The sequence below is a fragment of the Empidonax traillii genome, unplaced genomic scaffold (genome assembly GCF_003031625.1).
Source record: "Empidonax traillii isolate 1590-97213 ecotype Southwest subspecies unplaced genomic scaffold, ASM303162v1 scaffold240:size1935192, whole genome shotgun sequence".
In the NCBI taxonomy this organism is placed as follows: domain Eukaryota; kingdom Metazoa; phylum Chordata; class Aves; order Passeriformes; family Tyrannidae; genus Empidonax; species Empidonax traillii.
The window spans coordinates 403,065-420,242 of record NW_020955433.1 but is presented as its reverse complement, the minus strand read 5'-3'; the positions used below and the strand labels follow the sequence as shown (position 1 = coordinate 420,242).

The window sequence follows — 17,178 nt, the reverse complement described above, 5'->3', positions numbered from 1 at the left end:
CGGTGGTCCAGGGGAAAATACACTGCACTGTCACTGCAGAGACCCGGGTTCGATTCCCGGTCGGGGCCCCTCCCCGGGCAGATGGAGCTCGTTAGCCCATAAGGCAATCCATCTACGTCCTGAGGACCTCGCTGCCACCGTCCAAGCGTGCTTGGCCCCGGCAGATGAACCTCAGGATTAAAGGGTGGGCTCAGTTCCGCGCACACTGTGTCTCACCTAAAAAATCCAGTGCGCAGGCTGGAAGGTGGAAACACCTTCCCCGGTTCTTCGTTCGCGAAGAGACTGGCCATCTTAGCGTCAGTGTGTGATTTCTACATTTTTGCTGCAGTGTACAATTCCTCTGATTTGGACTGTTTGTTTTTTTTAATCCTGCCTTTCCATGTTTCCAAGGTACAGTCCTCAAGTACAAGGTTAGGTACTGCTGCTCAAAAAACAAATGGCAATGCTGTGAAAGCTTATCCACTTTTTTTCTGCCATCATTCAGCTTTGTTGCGTACACATCAAAGATTAAATGAGTAAATCAAAATGCTTCCATAAGAAAGCACAAATGTGTTAACTTTAGTTTTTTTAAAGGAAGAAAGATGAATATTGAGAAGCTTAGTAATGCAGTATGATTGCCAGATCAAGTTTAGGAAATGTGAAATGAGTGGTGTTAACCTTGATATTTTGTAAACTGCAAGCAATTTGTGATAAAGATTTCTAAACAAAAGTTAATAAATGACCATTTTAGGAAGAAGATCTTAGGAAAAAAAAAAGCAAGATATATTCAGTATTACTGAGTTTGGTGTTACTTTATGATTTTGAATTTGCCATTATTTTATCCTTAGTACACTATGAAGGCTGTACTTTTAATTCTGAGAAGTATTGATATGAAAGATAGGCTAGCAGTGGCAAATCATAAATGGTACTTAACTTGCATGCAGTAAGTGGCTCTTGAGCTTAAAAAATATTCAGTTGTCATGGTTTAATCCAAGCTGGCAACTAGAACACAGCTGTTCACTCTCTCATCCCATTGAAAATACGAATGATTTAATAACTGAAATAAAGTAAAGTATAATAATACTAATGGTGTTAATAAATGTAATGAAAAGGAGAGAAAGAGAAATGAAAACCAAAACACACAAGGAATGCACAATGCAATTGCTCACCACATGCTGATTGGTGCCCAGTCCATCCCTGAGCAGCGATCGGCAGCTCCCAGCCAACAACCTCCCTCTCCTCACCCTGCCTAGTTTATATACTGAGCTTGATCTTCTATGGTATGGAATATCCCTTTGGCCAGTTTGGCTCAGCTGTGTCTGAGCCACGCTCCATCCCAACTTCTTGTGCATCTCCTTGCTAGCAGAGCACATGACACTGAAAAGTCCTGGACTTAGAGTAAACACTACCTGCCAACAACTAAAACATCTGAATTATCAACATTACGCTCATACTAAATCCAAAACACAGTACCAGCTACTAGGAAGAAAATCTATATCCACTGAAACCTGGACATCAGGGGTACCTCGAGAAAAATCAGAGCACTGATGCTTCTACATACTGGATTCCTTTATCTGGTTTGTTTGTATCAAGTATTTTGGATTATGCTCAAATGTTTTATATGAGTATTATTATTTAAAATGAAAATGTTGAAAATAATTTTTTTTAGAATGCTTGTTTAAAAATAAGCTTTCAAAAGTGTATTTGAAAATATACGAAAGAGTAGCTTTGCTACTTTGGCTGTTGTTTGTGTGTGATTTATATCTACAGTAATTTAAACATCACTACTTCTGTACAACAGTTGGTTACAATATATTTCTTTTCTAGGAACTTCATGGAAATGATTTCCTGGCTAGTGAAAATAAACTGGATCTAGGGATGAATGAAGACTCTCCTTCCAAGAATCTATGGTATTTAATAAGAGTCACAGAGAAACTCAAAGTGTGAAGAGGAGTTATTTACTCATGTCATAAGTAGATCTCTAGTTCTGAAGGCACAGCCATGAGTGTGTTTTTTTTTAATCTTATTTTAGCCTTTAACCCTATCCTATAGGAGGCTAAGTTAGGCTCTGTGGCTGTTCCAGGACTGTCTAAACCAGGTTTCAGAATACTTTGTGGATTTGGAGTGTCCCTGTTTTCTCCAGTCGGAACAAGGAATGCACAAGTTCCATTTTTGTATGTCTCCCAGCTAACCATGTCTGAGTACTCTCATAATCTATCTCCTCACTGGAAAAAAAAAAAAAAAAAGACAAACACAAAAGTAAAATCCATTCTCCACTCCTGACATGAGGCAGTGGTCAGTGGTTTGATGAAATGGGAGCTAATGTGCTCCTTAATTATCCAGTCTGCACCAGGCTTTTGTTGAGGTGGGAGTGGGAAGAAAGGTGATACTGCAAGTATTCAAACGAGCAAAGCCAGTTTTCTGAGGAAGGAGAATGAATTTTAAATTTATGTTCAGGCTTCTAAAGGAGTGTTATTTTGTTACCATTCCTGTTGAATGGAGAAAGCAGGATTCAGTATGGTATGCATAGTTGTAAGACAGGTTGTGTTTAACATGTCTGTAGTTATCACAATGACTATACAAGTTATAAACATATATATATAAGAAGTCTTACCAATATTTGGTCTTACTAATTTTATATATTTGTGCATTGTAGTAATACATTTTAAGATTAAGATATGCTTTTCCTTTCCAGTTACTTTATTAATCAAGAAGAGAAGACAAAGGAATTTGCAAAAAATGAATCTGTGTCTCAGGAAAATCAATCATTGGGACCAGAAGAATCTGAAAGCGAATCTGTATATTCTATTGTGGAACAACATTCTTTGCCTTTAAAGAAAAAGAAAAACAAAACCAAAGCACATTCAACTTCTTGTAGTAAGATACAAAGTGGAGATTCTAATCACTTAGTCAGTAAACAAATGAATTTTTCGCAATTTAGTGGAGATCAAACTTTGATTGGAAATGAATCAATAACACCGTATGCTTGCTTTTATGGACCGTCAGTAAAGAAGGTTAAAGCAGGATGGCTGGATAAATTATCCCCTCAAGGGTATGGTATTTGCAGTGATTACTGTATAATTGTGACAATGTATGTTTGTGTGAGAAAGTTTGTGTTTGGTCACTGCTTGATATTTGTGGTGAGAGGAGAAGGGGAATTGTTTTTATTGAAAGAGCACTGTACTCTGCTGAATTCAAAAGTTTTTATTAGTGTTACCTTTCCTAAAGTTCATTTATGAGTACACTCAGGAAAAATGTTTTATTAAAAATACTGGTCACCACTCATGAACTCTAGCAGAAAAATACAGAATGGATTTGTACCAGTATTTCTAATCATTACATTTTGGTGAGTTTTCTCTGGGCCACAAAGTGAGTGAAAACTAACTCTGACTCTGAAATACTACTTTACTAATTTGGCTGTGGATTATAACTTATTAATTAGTGTGACTGGAGATCCTGTTGCTTTCAGATTTGTGTGTGTAAGTTGAGCTTTGAGTTTAGAAATGCACCTGGGGTGAATTGACTCCTAGTTTAGTTTACTGATGTGCCTAAAGTTTGATGGGAGGAATCTGAGCCCAAGTCTTGTTTTAAGATTTCAAATAATGAAGAGGAGAGGGGAACTCAATATAAAATGAATACTCTTTGCCAAATATGGAGGTTAGACAACAACAACGGCAACAAATCTTATGCTTAATTTCTGTTATGAGTTTTGTCATAGTTTTATTTTAACCAATTTTAATTTCCAGCTATTATTAAACTGGTTTTGGCTAAAGAATGCTCCATTATCAAATCTTCCCTTCATAAATACTTGCAAACTGATGAAATTCTTCTAACTTCCTCATTAGTATGTTGAATAGACTAATCATTTCAAATTGTACTTTTCTGTTCTTCCCAATTGTTCTTATGACTTCTGAATTCCTTTTTCTATTGCAAGTGGCACAATTTTACTTTTTTAGTCTGTTTCTGATCTTCACTACTTAGCTTCTAGAAATTAAAGCTCTTGTACTTGTTAGGGCTTTAATATATCTAGTGTACTTCAAGCCTTAGTACATTGTCATTCTTTTTTCTAAGTACTGTATGTTTAGCTACACTGAAAGGTATTAAACCATTTGACCTTTCCTTTGATTGTTTGTGACTGTAATAATCATCACTGCTCAGCAAGTAGCATAGCTATTATTTTTTTCAGTTTAGTGAGAAATTTATTGAATTAAATTGTTTTAGAATACAACATGGTCTGAACCCACTTGAAGCAGCTCTGCTTTATAGCAGTTTCCATTTTTTTCATGTTCTTTAATAAGAATTCTGATTTGACAAGTTTTACTTTTTTTTTTTTAATTTTGGTTTTGTGTTACTATACTGTTGAAAGTGATTAACAAGAAGGAATAAACCTAGTTTAATAAACCTGTTTTACCATCATGGAATTTCAATGTGCTCAAAGCTATTTTCTTTCTTTTTTAGATTGATTTAAAAGTTCAATTAACATTTATGGATTGTCATTGTCTACTTTTGCTAAAAAATCAGTAATTATACAGAGTCAAAAGACTTTTTCTCCATATAATATGCATTTTCACTTTTTTTTTTCAGAATTGTTAATGTGCTGACTTCTCAGAGAGCTGCAGTTAGTTGTACCTTTTGTTTTGTTTCACTTACAGGAGTTTCTTTTTTTTTTTTTTTTAGCAATACTTTTGGCAGGTAGCTTTTCAAGTGATCAAAGTATAGTTCTTGATTCCAGTTGTCTTGCACTACTTGAAAGAATAGAGTTGTGAACAAACTTTGAAGGCTTTAATAAAGTGTTGTGTGAGAATATTTTATTTGGAAAACAATGAATTAACCCCCAAATTAATACTGTTTAGTACTGAGTAGAACAGCTGTAGGGTCATTAGCTTTGATCCAGTGATATTCATTGGCTACATTTCAAGGTCTTTTTCTCAAATGTGATTCAATGAATGATACATTTTTGTTTCTCTTTCTTACAGTACTACTTTTCAAATATCTGAAGAATTCAAAAAAAAAAAAAAGGGGAGGGGGGGAAACCAAGTAATTTTTTCAAACTATCAAAGCATCATCATATTTTATTTTAGTTCCTGCCAACTGAATCTTTCTGTTCTACACCTCCCATTCTTTTTATAGAGCTCCAGTTTACATATGGCAGTTTGTGTTTCCTCAGGGAAAAGAATATAGACCGTTTTCTTAAATTGCTACAAATCAGACAATTAAAGTACAGCCTCTCTATTTTAGTTAACTCACTAAAAATTGTAAAGCCATTCAGTTGACTCACATTGTATGTGGTACTTAGGTTCACTCTTCCCTGCATCATCTTGAAGTTTATTGACACTTTAATGCAAAATAGATTTTACATTGACCTTTCCAGGTTATTAAAAATGATGATTTATTGTAGTCATATAATACAAGTTAATTAAGCCAGAGCTCCTATTTGATTAAAATTTTGATAAGCTATCATAGTCTACTAATCCTAAAGCAGAGCACTCATTTAGCAGGAAAGGAAATAATGTTGGGAAAAGACATTAGTGGGGTCTTGTTGCTGCTCAATTAACTTGTTTAATAGATTTTAGAACTGAAACTTTTATAGATGGTAACTAACAGGCTGCCAGCATTTTTAATGAGCATAGTGGACTATGTCAGGTTCATGTAAAAATACATTTTCTTAGAAAGTCATTCTAGAGCATGGGTTAACTATATACTGAAATAATCAAATGATGTCCAGTTGATAAAACACATTGAAATGAAATTTCATGATGTACTTGTTGAGAGATGTGGTGTGACTGCTATTTATCCATTGTCCAGGAAAGAGAGAGTTGAGGAGATGTGTTGATGTTTATGATTGGAGATACCATAGCCTATTAACGGAAATTTCCTTCTCGTAAGTGTGGCAATGAGATGGTCGTTTTAGCTTCTCAACCTTCATTTTTGAAAAGTATATGAACAGAGCTTGTAGCACTTAAAGTTTGCTCTGTGTTCAGAATAATTCTTTACCTCCAAAAAGAAGTGAGTTATCCTTGTTAGCTTCAAGCAAAACTACATTTTTGAAAGTTTTTTTTCCTCTGAAACTTGAGATGCTATAGAGAGTTCAGACTAAGGAAACTGAGAGAAAGAAAACTGAATTGATTATAAGCTTGAAGACACTTATTTATAAAAGAAGGCCTCATAATACTGCACTTCTTGTTTCCAGATATTTTTGTTGTAACTGAAATCAGAATTCTTCTTTTGAAAAGATACGATAGAGCTAAGATTTCTTTTAATTTTCAAAATGCTTAGACCCAAACACAGTAAACTAAACCTTTCTATAATTTGTGCTTGAAACGTTCTTAAAAGACAATGTTAGCTTGTGTTTTTAATATTAATTGTGTTAATTTTTTTATTCACAGCAAATGTGTGTTTCAGAAGCGCTGGGTTAAATTTGATGGAGACAGCATTTCCTATTACAATAACGAAAAGGTAAGTGACGTGTTTTGGTCGTTTGGAACAAAATGCATCCATGTAATACATGAGTTACCGTAAAGAAATTATGAAATAATTACAAGTGAATATTCATCTTAAATTAATTTTCAATCATAAAGTAACAGAGTGAGCTATTATTAAGTATTTTAAAGTATTGTTCACCCTTTTGTTTCCTAGAAGAGCTTGTATTCCTCACCTTTTCAGGTAGATAGCAACTTTTTTTACTTTGGTGAGAATGTGACACAGCTGCAGTCTGCGAAACAGAACAGAATCATCCTAAACACATTTAGGACAACCAATGTTATTTTGGTGGTGATTGGAAAGTCTCTTTGCAACCCATACGCTTGTTGATTCCTTGATTAAAAAATATCTCTTTCTGTTATGTCATGTCATTGAACAAGGTTAGGTTTGAATAGGTCTGTTCAAAATCAGCATAGTACTGTGATGTTTATGGATGTTTTTGCTTTGGTACCTGAGGATTGAATATTACTGAAATATTCACAGACTTGTGAGTTGCTTCGATTAAAGTAGTTCACTTCTTATATGTGATGCAAAAATGGATTTGTAAATCATGATTTTCAACAAAGAGAGTATTCCTTGTAATTATCTTTAAATTCCATGTAATACTCTAGCACACTACAAAATTCTTCCTTCTTTTGCTCTGTGATAAATTAATTTCTCCTCTTGGAAGTAATGAAGACCTTCTTAAACTCAGAAGTGATAGATGATTGTACAATATGCGTGTTTGGGGAAGTTGAGGTTACATGCATGTGTGTTATTTTAAATGCTGGAAAGCGTTTCCTGTTGAAGATGCATATTAAATTAGGAAGAAAATTTAGGTAAATTTTTTAGGTAAATTTTTACAGTTTTGGGTAAAAGTTCCCAAACAGTGTGCTGGTTGGTGGTATTAATAAGAGACCTATAGATGCTTTATGATGGGGTAGAACTGAAGTAGGATAAGACTGTTTATTTGTGAAGGGCTGGGAAATTAAGAAAAAACTCAAAAAATTATTTACAATGATCTTTATGCCTACTGATTAGGAACTGGAAACAATCTGTTTTCACTTGCTTACTTTGCTTTACTTACAGTCGAAGATATGATTTTTTAGGTGAAGGGAACAATAGAACAACATTTGGATAGCAGTGACAAAAAAATGTTACCCCTTTGTGGTATTGATCCCAAGGCTTCAGAGGAGCAGAAAATCAGGGTTAGTCATTAAAATAGACTTGAAAAAATACAGCAGTAGAATTTGCTTAACAGTCTGTAGCGTAATTGGGGAAAGAAATGATAATATAGAATTTTAATTCTTATATCTACACTGTGGATGTTTTTTTTTTCTTGAAAGTTTTTTTTTCTTGAAAGTTACTGAAAATGTTATTTGGAGGTGGTTCACTCCAGAATAGTACTTGTTACATGTTCATCTGTCTTAAAAGATTCTAGAAGTCTTCCCTTCTGCTCAAGGGAACGTTGTTACCAACTTTGCATCCTCTACTTGAAAAGTCTCTGTGGTAGGTTAGGCCCTCAGGAGCTTGTGAACTTGTCTTGAAGCTGCTTTGTCTCACTTTTCCTGGAATCTGAGTATAAACCACACTGTGGACATTGAAAGAGATGTTGGTTGATCTGTGTGCGTATACAGGTTGACTAAGTCTGAGTGTCTAACTTATTAATTTGGTGAGTGACATATGTGAACAGCTGTATGTCTGAGAAGTGCAAGGCCTGAGGCAAATTCTGGGAACTGAGGATTTGGTGAAACTCAGACTATCTTGCAGATAGGAGGAAAATATATTTGGTTACTAGTATTTCTTAGTGCACAGTGGGATTGTGTTGAGTGAGCAGTGCTGTCATTGGGGAACGTGAGTTTTTGGTGCGGTGGTCTCTGCTGGATCACTACTCCCACACCAAGTGCGTTCATATTTCCTGTGAGATGGATACCAGAATGTTCCTGCTGTTGTTTGTGTGTTGTTACCTTGACATCATAAGCAACTATTTGCAGACCCATCAAGAGCTGCACACAGCCCAGGAAAGGGTTCTCCTAAAAGATGAGGATGGTTATACAGCTCATTGCGAGGCAATGCATGCCTCCCCTCCTAGCTAAATAGCTATGTGTATATATAAATGGGGAAGTGGTTGTTTTAACTTTAGATCTTAATGGCAAGTTCTATCTATTCTAATCTGTGTTTGTCCAAGGATGTTCCGACACAGACAAGCATGTTATAAAGCAATTGCTTTAATTTTGGTTTCACATACCAATTAAAAGTAGTTTTCAAATAAACGAATCCATACTGATATTTTTCTGATTATTACAAGCAGAGAAGGGCAGACTCAGTGGAATAAAACTGTTTATTTTACCCAGAAACATTACCAACATTACATAGCTCTATTTGTCATTCACATTAGGAGCTGGAAATGAGTGAGGTTCTGAAAAACGGGAAGTGTGCTACATGGCTAATGAAGAGTGAAATTAGTGAAGGATAGAGAGGGAAGATGCAGAGAGTAATACTCCTGGAAAATGCCCCTATGAGTGCTTCTCTGAATGATTTCAACCTTAATTTTATAAATACTTCTCTAGCTTTGTTCTAGTTGGGCATCAGCTTCTAATTGATAGAGATCTCTGCTTTGCTTTGTATCTGCGTATATGAAAAAGGTCTTCAGTTTTTAACAAACAGCATTTGACTGAGGGAAGGTTTTAGTTTGAATCTGTGATGCTCTCACTTCTTCTGCGTTCCTTGTTCTGAGAAAGTTGATGTAGTCAGAGCAACATCTGATGTGGTTTTGTCTTAATAGACTGTAGTTAACTGAAGTGAGAACAAACAGGAAAGAGGAAGGTACAATTCAAGAATTTTTTTCAGCTATCCAATATGCACAGATTTGTTTCAAATTTCTTCCAACTTTTGGCAGAACTCTGGTGCTCTGCTGTTACTTTATAATAAGGCAAAAACTGCTGGTTATGTTGAAAGTTTTTATTTTAAACCAGCTTGGGTGATTTAGGGAAAAGTCTTGCCTTTTCATGTGGAAAATTTCAATATTTTGTTGTGTTATGGTACATACGAGCATAACAAAGAAAAAAATTCACTGCAAAATGAATTTGTCATTCTTTGAATAGGTCATGCTTAATCTGTTGTGGAAGTAAAGCCAAAGCAGTGCAAAATGGTATTTTCCATGATCTTTTCACCCAACTCTGAATCACAGCTGTTAAGGAATGATATTAGGCTGTATTTGAAAATAAAAAGTTTTGATTGAAGCAACTGATATTAGAAAACCCACCAAAACATTCTGCTTTTCCTCCGGAAAGTTGTTCTGTCATATAACTTTTTAGCAGCTCTAAAACTAGTGAACGCCACTCAGTAACAGAATAAATATCTGTGAGGTTCTTGGCTGCATTTGTTTGGTTTTGTTTTCTATATTCTTAAATAATTCACCTAATTTCTAGTCTGAAGTATTTCAAAGGGAGATATACTGTGTCTTGATCAATAAGGGCTTTTTAACAGCCATTATTTTTGCACATGAAAGATATTCTGCTGCAGAAGAAAGATTGATAAATTATTATAGTTTAAATTGTATTTGAAAATATGTGTGCTTTGGAGAACAAAACTTTAAAAAGGATGATGGATGATTGTTTAAATAGCAAAGCAAAACTATGCTCAGCTTAAAAGGAAACTGACTTTTTTTTGGGGAAATGAAATAAAATAATTTTGACTTCCAGCAGTCTGAGTTATTCTCTCACAGTAGTACCAAAGACAGCCAGTAGATGCCTGCAAACACCATGATATATTTATATCCGAACACCTACAGAAATAGTATATGTAATAAGTTTGTTTTGCCATTAGAAGGATCAGTAGTTAATATAATATCCAAACTTATTACAAATATGTTAAAATCACTCTTTTGACAAATATAACCATAATAAAACCAATATTGTGCAATATTACAATAATTCTATTTCTTGTTTGTAGCTATAGTAACATGCTTGTGTCTGCTGTATTTCAACATTTCTATTTATTTGCTAAACCACATTCACTGACATGTATTAGTATCTCAAAGCGAAACAATATAGGAGTGTTTATTTGGTGAAAATCATTAGTATATTAAACTCAGTAAACAAAAAAACAATCCAGTGTATCCTTCATGCTTAGTATTCACACTGTTTCCTTAAGTCCTTGTATGAATTCTTATAATTTATACTTTAGGAAGAAAGTTATTGCAGTACAAATTCTTTATAGGGAGCTGACTCTTGGACTGTTACTGCATCTGTAACATAAATTTTAGCAGTATATCTTAATTGCCTTGGTCAGAACACCAATTGATCAAAGCACAGTGGGGACAGGAGTACCGTTAACCCTGTAATCCAGAAATCGTGCAGATGTATTTCCAAAGTGCTCGTCTGCTTGACCTTTCCTCTGCTCCCTTCTCCCTCCATGCCAAATACTTAGGTTAATTAGGTTAAAAGATGAGCTACTTGAAGAAGGTACTTTTAGAAGTTCCTTTTTCCTATCTTCCTATCTTGCTTTTGTGTCCAGGTTAGTTGTCCTGATTTCTAGTTGGAAATTTGCAAATTTTGGGAAAATTTGCACTGACCCCAGATTATAGTACTTTAACCCCAGCAGGCAACTGAGCCCCACACAACCACTCACCAGCCACTCACTCACTCTTCCCCCCCCTGGGATGGGAGAGAGAATTGGAAGGATAAATGTGGTAGCTCATGGGTTGAGATAAAGAAACTTTCAGGGGCAAAGCAAAATCTTGTATGTGGAAGCAGAGCAAACCAAGAAATTCATTAACCACTTCCCATAGGCAGATAGATATTCAGCCATCTTCAGGAGAACAGGGCTCCATCCCGCTAAATGGTGACTTGGGAAGACAAACTCATCACTCTGAACATTCCCCCCTTCCTCCTCCTTCCCCCAGCTTTGTATACTGAGTGTGATGCCACATGGTAAGGGAAATCCCTCGGGTCAGCTGTCCTGGCTGTGCTGCCTCCCAGCTTCTTGTGCACACCCAGTCTCCTCCCTGTTGGGGTGGAGTGAGGAGTAGAAGAGGCCTTGGCACTCTCTCAGCACTGTTCATCAATAGGTACAACTTCTCTGTGTTATGAACACTATTTGCATCACCCTGTATTAGCTACTATGAAGGAAATTAACTGTATCTCAGCCAAAACCAGCACACACATATAGCAGAAAAGTACATACCTGATCCAAGCTAGAGCATTCTTGATAGTACTGACAGGAAAATATATTTTTCCAGAGTGATGCCCCCTTTGTGTTCAAAATTAGGGATAAATCAATGAATTTACTTTTCTTATTGGCTAACCACTGAAGGGGCAGTGTGGGGGGAAACAGAAAAAATGTTTAGAATTCTCTGCCTGAAAAAAGCACAGTTTTTTTCCTGTGTCTGATTCTATCCTACAAGTGTAATGATTATATATTTTTCAATTATTTTTCTGTGAGATAGTAAATGTAATTTACTTTGGCATGAAAATGCAAATTTAAGAACGTGGGATGTTTTGCAATATTAATGCCATGAGACAATTTATGAAGTTGTATCTTAAGTACACACATTCTATTTCACCTTAGGACTTTATTCTATTTTACAAGTTAGTAGATGTGGATAGGTCCAGGACAATGAAGTTGGTGATGGGTAGGTATTTGAAGGGGTTTACTTCTTAATGCAACTTTATTAAAGTGTAGTGAACTTTTAGGAGCACAGACAGTGTATGTGAACTTCCTAAAAACTATGACAAATAGTATTACTTAAGAGAAATTTAACATTCCATGAGAGTTATTAAATATTTATATTGCCTTTTTATTACAGGAAGTGTTCTCAAAGGGAATAATACTGCTCTCTGCTATAACAACAGTAAGAGTTCATGGGGAAAATAAATTTGAAGTTGTCACATCCCATAGGACTTTTGTTTTCCGTGTGGATAAAGAAGGTAAGTAGAAGATATGTCATTCTAACAATTGCAAAAAAAAAAAAAAAAAAAGGCAATCACTGCTGATAAATTATGTTTGTGAAATAGATCTACTTATATTATGTTTGTGAAATAGATCTACTTATATTACCAGAAATATTTCTGGAATCAGCTGGTTTGAGGTCACAAAGTGAAACTGGAGATAACTGTAAACTTTGTAAGAACAACTGAAAGTGGTGGAGAATGACTTTTTAAAATATCAAAATGAGAAGACTATTTTCCCAACTGTTTTGCTTCCTCCTCCCATCTTTCCCAAAGATTAATGTGTTTGGACTTTCCTCAGGTCTCACTAGCAGCTCTTAGAGCCTGTGTGCTCTGAGCCATCTCCTCCGAGTCACCATTTGATGCAAAATTTACAAAGAGACAATGAAGTTGGTGGCTGGAGTGGGATGTTGCAATCAAAGGAAATCAGAGGTTTTCTACCTTATATGGTTTTATCAGTCATGTGTTGATAGAGAATAAAAATTTAAATTGTAGTCAGAAAGGTAGTATGCCTTCTAATTGAATCAAGCTACTGCTGTAATATGTGGAATCAATATCAGTACATGTATGATTTATTTATGGAAACAAATAAAAATGAATACCTAGAAAAAAGAGATATGCAATGTGTATTTACAGCAGTACCTGCCAGAACCATTATAGCTAAGGGTCTCTCAGCATTTCCATTATCAAATCCCATTTTTATGGGTTATAGCTTGGTTGTAAACATTTGCTGCAGGCTGTAACAGGAGTGCAGCATCAGTGAGCAAATCCTTCTTATCAAGTTTGACTCAAATAATTTCAGTAATTTCTATGCTTTTAGCTCAGTTTAAAAGTATGTATTTCTTTATTATTTTTGCATTTCTCTTCCAAAATCTATTTTAAATTTTTTTATAAGTGGGAACATAACCATCTTGGTGCAATACATTTTGTAAGGCTGCAATTTGCTTTATGGACCATTGCCTTTGACTACTATAAAAATATTTACAACTTATACTGACTTTTAAAATACATTCAGAGCAACCACTTGTTATACATGAAATTCCATTTTCCTATGGTATATAACCATCTTTGGACATAGTAGCCTGTCTGTAAAGCTGTTCACTTAAGGTTAGAAATGTTTGTTGGGCAGGGAATTTGGTCCTTACTTACTCAAGAACTGGATGATATATTCATAGTAAAGTAAGTAAATAACCCTACTTGATTTCTGTTATGTGCACAAACCTGTTTCTTCATGCTATTACTTCTGTGGATTTGTGAGAGAATTTGTTGAGAATTGTTCTGGGGCTATTCAAAGGGTACTTAACTTCTTTCAAAGAATTTGAAATGGAGACTTTTATATGTATTTTGATATATATCAGAAAAACATTTTTTGGATGGATTTAAGTATCTATAGGGAAAACATACATAATGGTTTGGAAAGTTTAGGGGTATTTTGGGGCAAAAAATTAACTAATCAGGGGTTAGCAAAGAATTAGAACATAATCTGCTCAGATGCAGTGAGATTTGGTTAATTGGAGTGAAAAACACTTCTAGGGTAATTTGATGCCCTCAGCGATTCTAAAGTACTTTGAAAAGATCACTGGAGTGTTCCAAGAGAGCATATATATATGTATATATATATATAAAATACAAAACCTCTAACAGGAACACTTGGATCACGTTCCCTGTGCTAGTCTCTCAGGCTAGTCTTCCTCTTCTTCAAAGGTTTTTATGATGCTTAAATATGTGTATTTGTTCTTTCATGTTGCACACATTACAGTTATGAAGTAAGCACATTATTGTTTTAATGGTGCACTTTGCAGTGTTTTACGCTAATTTTGCCAACTTCAGGTGTACTGTGGATACAACTTTCCATTCCTCCCTGCCCCTCCCCCAATATATTTTATGACCTGAATCTTTCAGAGCGAACAGTTGAAATATTCATGATATTCCAATTGCATAAGGCGAGTCTAATTCATTCAGACTACTGAACATTAAAGTATATTGATCTTAGTCTGGTGAAATATCTGAACATAGTGAATGAGACTGAGTGGAACTTTATTACTTCACCTCCTTGTGTTCGTGTATTTGTAAGACGTTAAATTATTAATGCATGCAAAGATACTCAAACATGCATTTTCTTGATTACTCAGTACCCTTGACAATATCAAGCTTAACCACCACACCTTAATGGAATAGGTTGTAAATTACCAAGTGTTTTTGCTTAGAAGCATGGCCAAACATGGAATAGCATTGGTGATAGCTTGCCTCTTTAGTGACAGATGGATGAAATTTAGACTCGTTGGTTTCTGCTTACATAATTGCAGTAGTTCTTTCCCATTGATCTGGCTTCCAAAAGTTGAACATGCTGCCTATCTTCCACCTCAGTCTTTAAGCTGCCTGGAATTAAGCATCTTAGAACTAGCAGTCATGATTTTAAGAATCTCGATCATCAGTTTGTTTTGATTTGTGTGTTGATTGTTGGGAGTTAACTGAATGGCTGTCTTTGCTGACATCTCCAGTGATACATATTCTCCTTATTTTTATTTACACCTCCTCTTCAAGGTGAATGTTATCTCTTATGTGGTGTAGCTATGCCATCAAGCATAGCTAGGAAGAATGGGAAAACTAATGTGTAGAGAAGAATGGAGCTGCTGCTTAACTAACTGCCTTTGACTAACTTTTTTCTTGTTTAGAAGAAAGAAATGACTGGGTTAATACGATGCTCAATGCCTTGAAATTGCAGTCTGATAATAACTCTCAGTCTCGAACTTCTGTCGCCCCTGAGAAAAGCGGATACCTTGAGCTGAAAGGATACAAAGCCAAAATCTTTATTGTACTTCAGGGGAGTACTGTATGGATCTGCAAAAATGAGCAGGTAAATTTTTCATATGCTTTTTGTGAATGAAAACTTATAAAGATGGTTTAACTAGTGAATTGGAAATTGATGGCTCCTTGTGAGTAGGTGCATTTCAATATAAATGCGTATCTCTATTTATGTACTACTTTATTGCTGCAGTCCTCAGAAGGCTTCACAAAGCAGGTGAAGTATCATGATGTCTGTTGTACAATATAAAAAAGGCAAATATATAGTGAGGTAAAGTGAAAAGCTCTGAGTGTCACAGCATGTTAGGGTCAGGGCTGGGATCAATTCACTCTTAGAATGTCGGCCATAAGCACTTAATCAGAAGGCTTATTTTGTGCACTGTTTTCCGTGTCTTATAATATGCTGCTCTGTCAAGTGTGTTATACAGAAGCACATTGTGGTTGTAACTGAAATTTCAACTCTTCAAAATGTCCTTTGTGTTTTTGAGAATGTAGATTGGCCAGTTTCTGTTGTGCATTGTAATATTTTAAACAAATCCATTATTAAAAAATGTGAAGTAGACCTGTCATTTCAGCTCCCAAAATCTAGGGCTCTTGATTTTGCTTTGGGCATGACTGTATGATAATGTGAAGTACTGTGGAACTCTCTAGGATGGCATAGATAGGGAATAAATGGGGATAGGTGGGTTCTGTGAATGGTTGTGTGAAGAAGTGGAATAACAGTCTACTTCAGGACATTAAATGGAAGGTGTTATTTCTGGGTGAGGGCATTGGTTACTCACAAGTAGCTGGAACCTCGAATGACTCTTGAGGGAGGTATTTTTACATGTTTGCCTTGTTCTCAGTTTCTTTCAAATTTGTGTAAAGGCAAGCCCTTTTTTGAGTTATGAATGTTCTCTTAGTAAGACTTTTCATTTTGGAGTTGATCTTGCTTCCTCTCCTGTTGATCTCTTATATATGAAATTATTTGGGTGGGTTTGGGGGGCCACGTAATGTTCAATATTATTCATTCCCAGAGAGGAGATTTGAGACAGAGAAAGACCTGTTTTTCTTTCTACTTACTGTACTCCAAGGAAGTTTTACCTTTTAGGTAAATTCTTTGAGGTCAATCAACAGCCAACTAATTGAAAGTGTTGTATTGTGTTTGCATGGCAAACACGAGGAGGGAAGACCAGCAGAGACAAAGTGTCATGAATTGACCACAACTCCCATTCCCTGTCCACCCAAGCCACTGAGTGGGGAAGAGTAAATCAGAAGGAAAAAAGGAGGGGTGGGAGGAAAGGTGCTTTCAGATTTGCTTTTGTTTCTCATTATCTACTCTGGTTTGATCAGTAATAAATGAAGCTGATTTGCCCAAGTTAAGTCTGTTTTGCCTGTGACAGTAACTGATGAGTGATCTCTCTCTGTCCTTAACCTTGTCTCTTAATGATCTGTTTTATTTTCTCTCCCCTGTCCACTTGAGGAGTGGAGTGATAGAGCAGCTTTGGTGGGCACCTGGGGTCCAGACAGGATCAACCCACCACAGGTGTGATACAGTTTATGGATTATGCTATTCTGTAGCTATAACAAAACTCCACAAGTGACTCAGATATGTAATGTGTTACCAAAAATGTATTTGCTACGTGCCATTTGAATTTAAGTCAACAGCACATGTTTTGCCAAATAAGCATCATGGAGAGAAATTGGTCTTCATAGTTGATCACAGTACTCTTTATACTGAAATCCTCAGTCTTGATTATTGTAATGAGCAGGTGACATGTCAGTTAGTTCGTTTATTTAAGTAAAGTTTACAACTGTAGGTCTTTGAGGAACAAAACCAAAATGCAAACACCACCTGACCATTCTGAGACCCTGTACTTTGCTGAGGTTCCCTTGCATCAATCAAGTAGAAAGAACGAAGTTGACCAACCTATTTTACAATCATTGCTTGTGGGATGACCCACACTGCGCTGCAGTGCTCAATATTACTTTTCTGTCATGGGGT

At 35.7% G+C, this 17,178-nt stretch overlaps 1 protein-coding gene across 1 annotated transcript in view; it reads left to right on the top strand.

The window, feature by feature from the left end:
* Positions 1 to 17,178, top strand: part of ARAP2 (ArfGAP with RhoGAP domain, ankyrin repeat and PH domain 2) — a 123,703-nt gene that overhangs the window by 18,869 nt on the left and 87,656 nt on the right. The window contains exons 5-9 of the mRNA XM_027888571.1: positions 1,807 to 1,889; positions 2,675 to 3,031; positions 6,366 to 6,435; positions 12,248 to 12,368; positions 15,065 to 15,246. Of these exons, the coding sequence (XP_027744372.1) occupies positions 1,807 to 1,889; positions 2,675 to 3,031; positions 6,366 to 6,435; positions 12,248 to 12,368; positions 15,065 to 15,246 (813 nt within the window). The remainder of the gene's footprint in view (positions 1 to 1,806; positions 1,890 to 2,674; positions 3,032 to 6,365; positions 6,436 to 12,247; positions 12,369 to 15,064; positions 15,247 to 17,178) is intronic.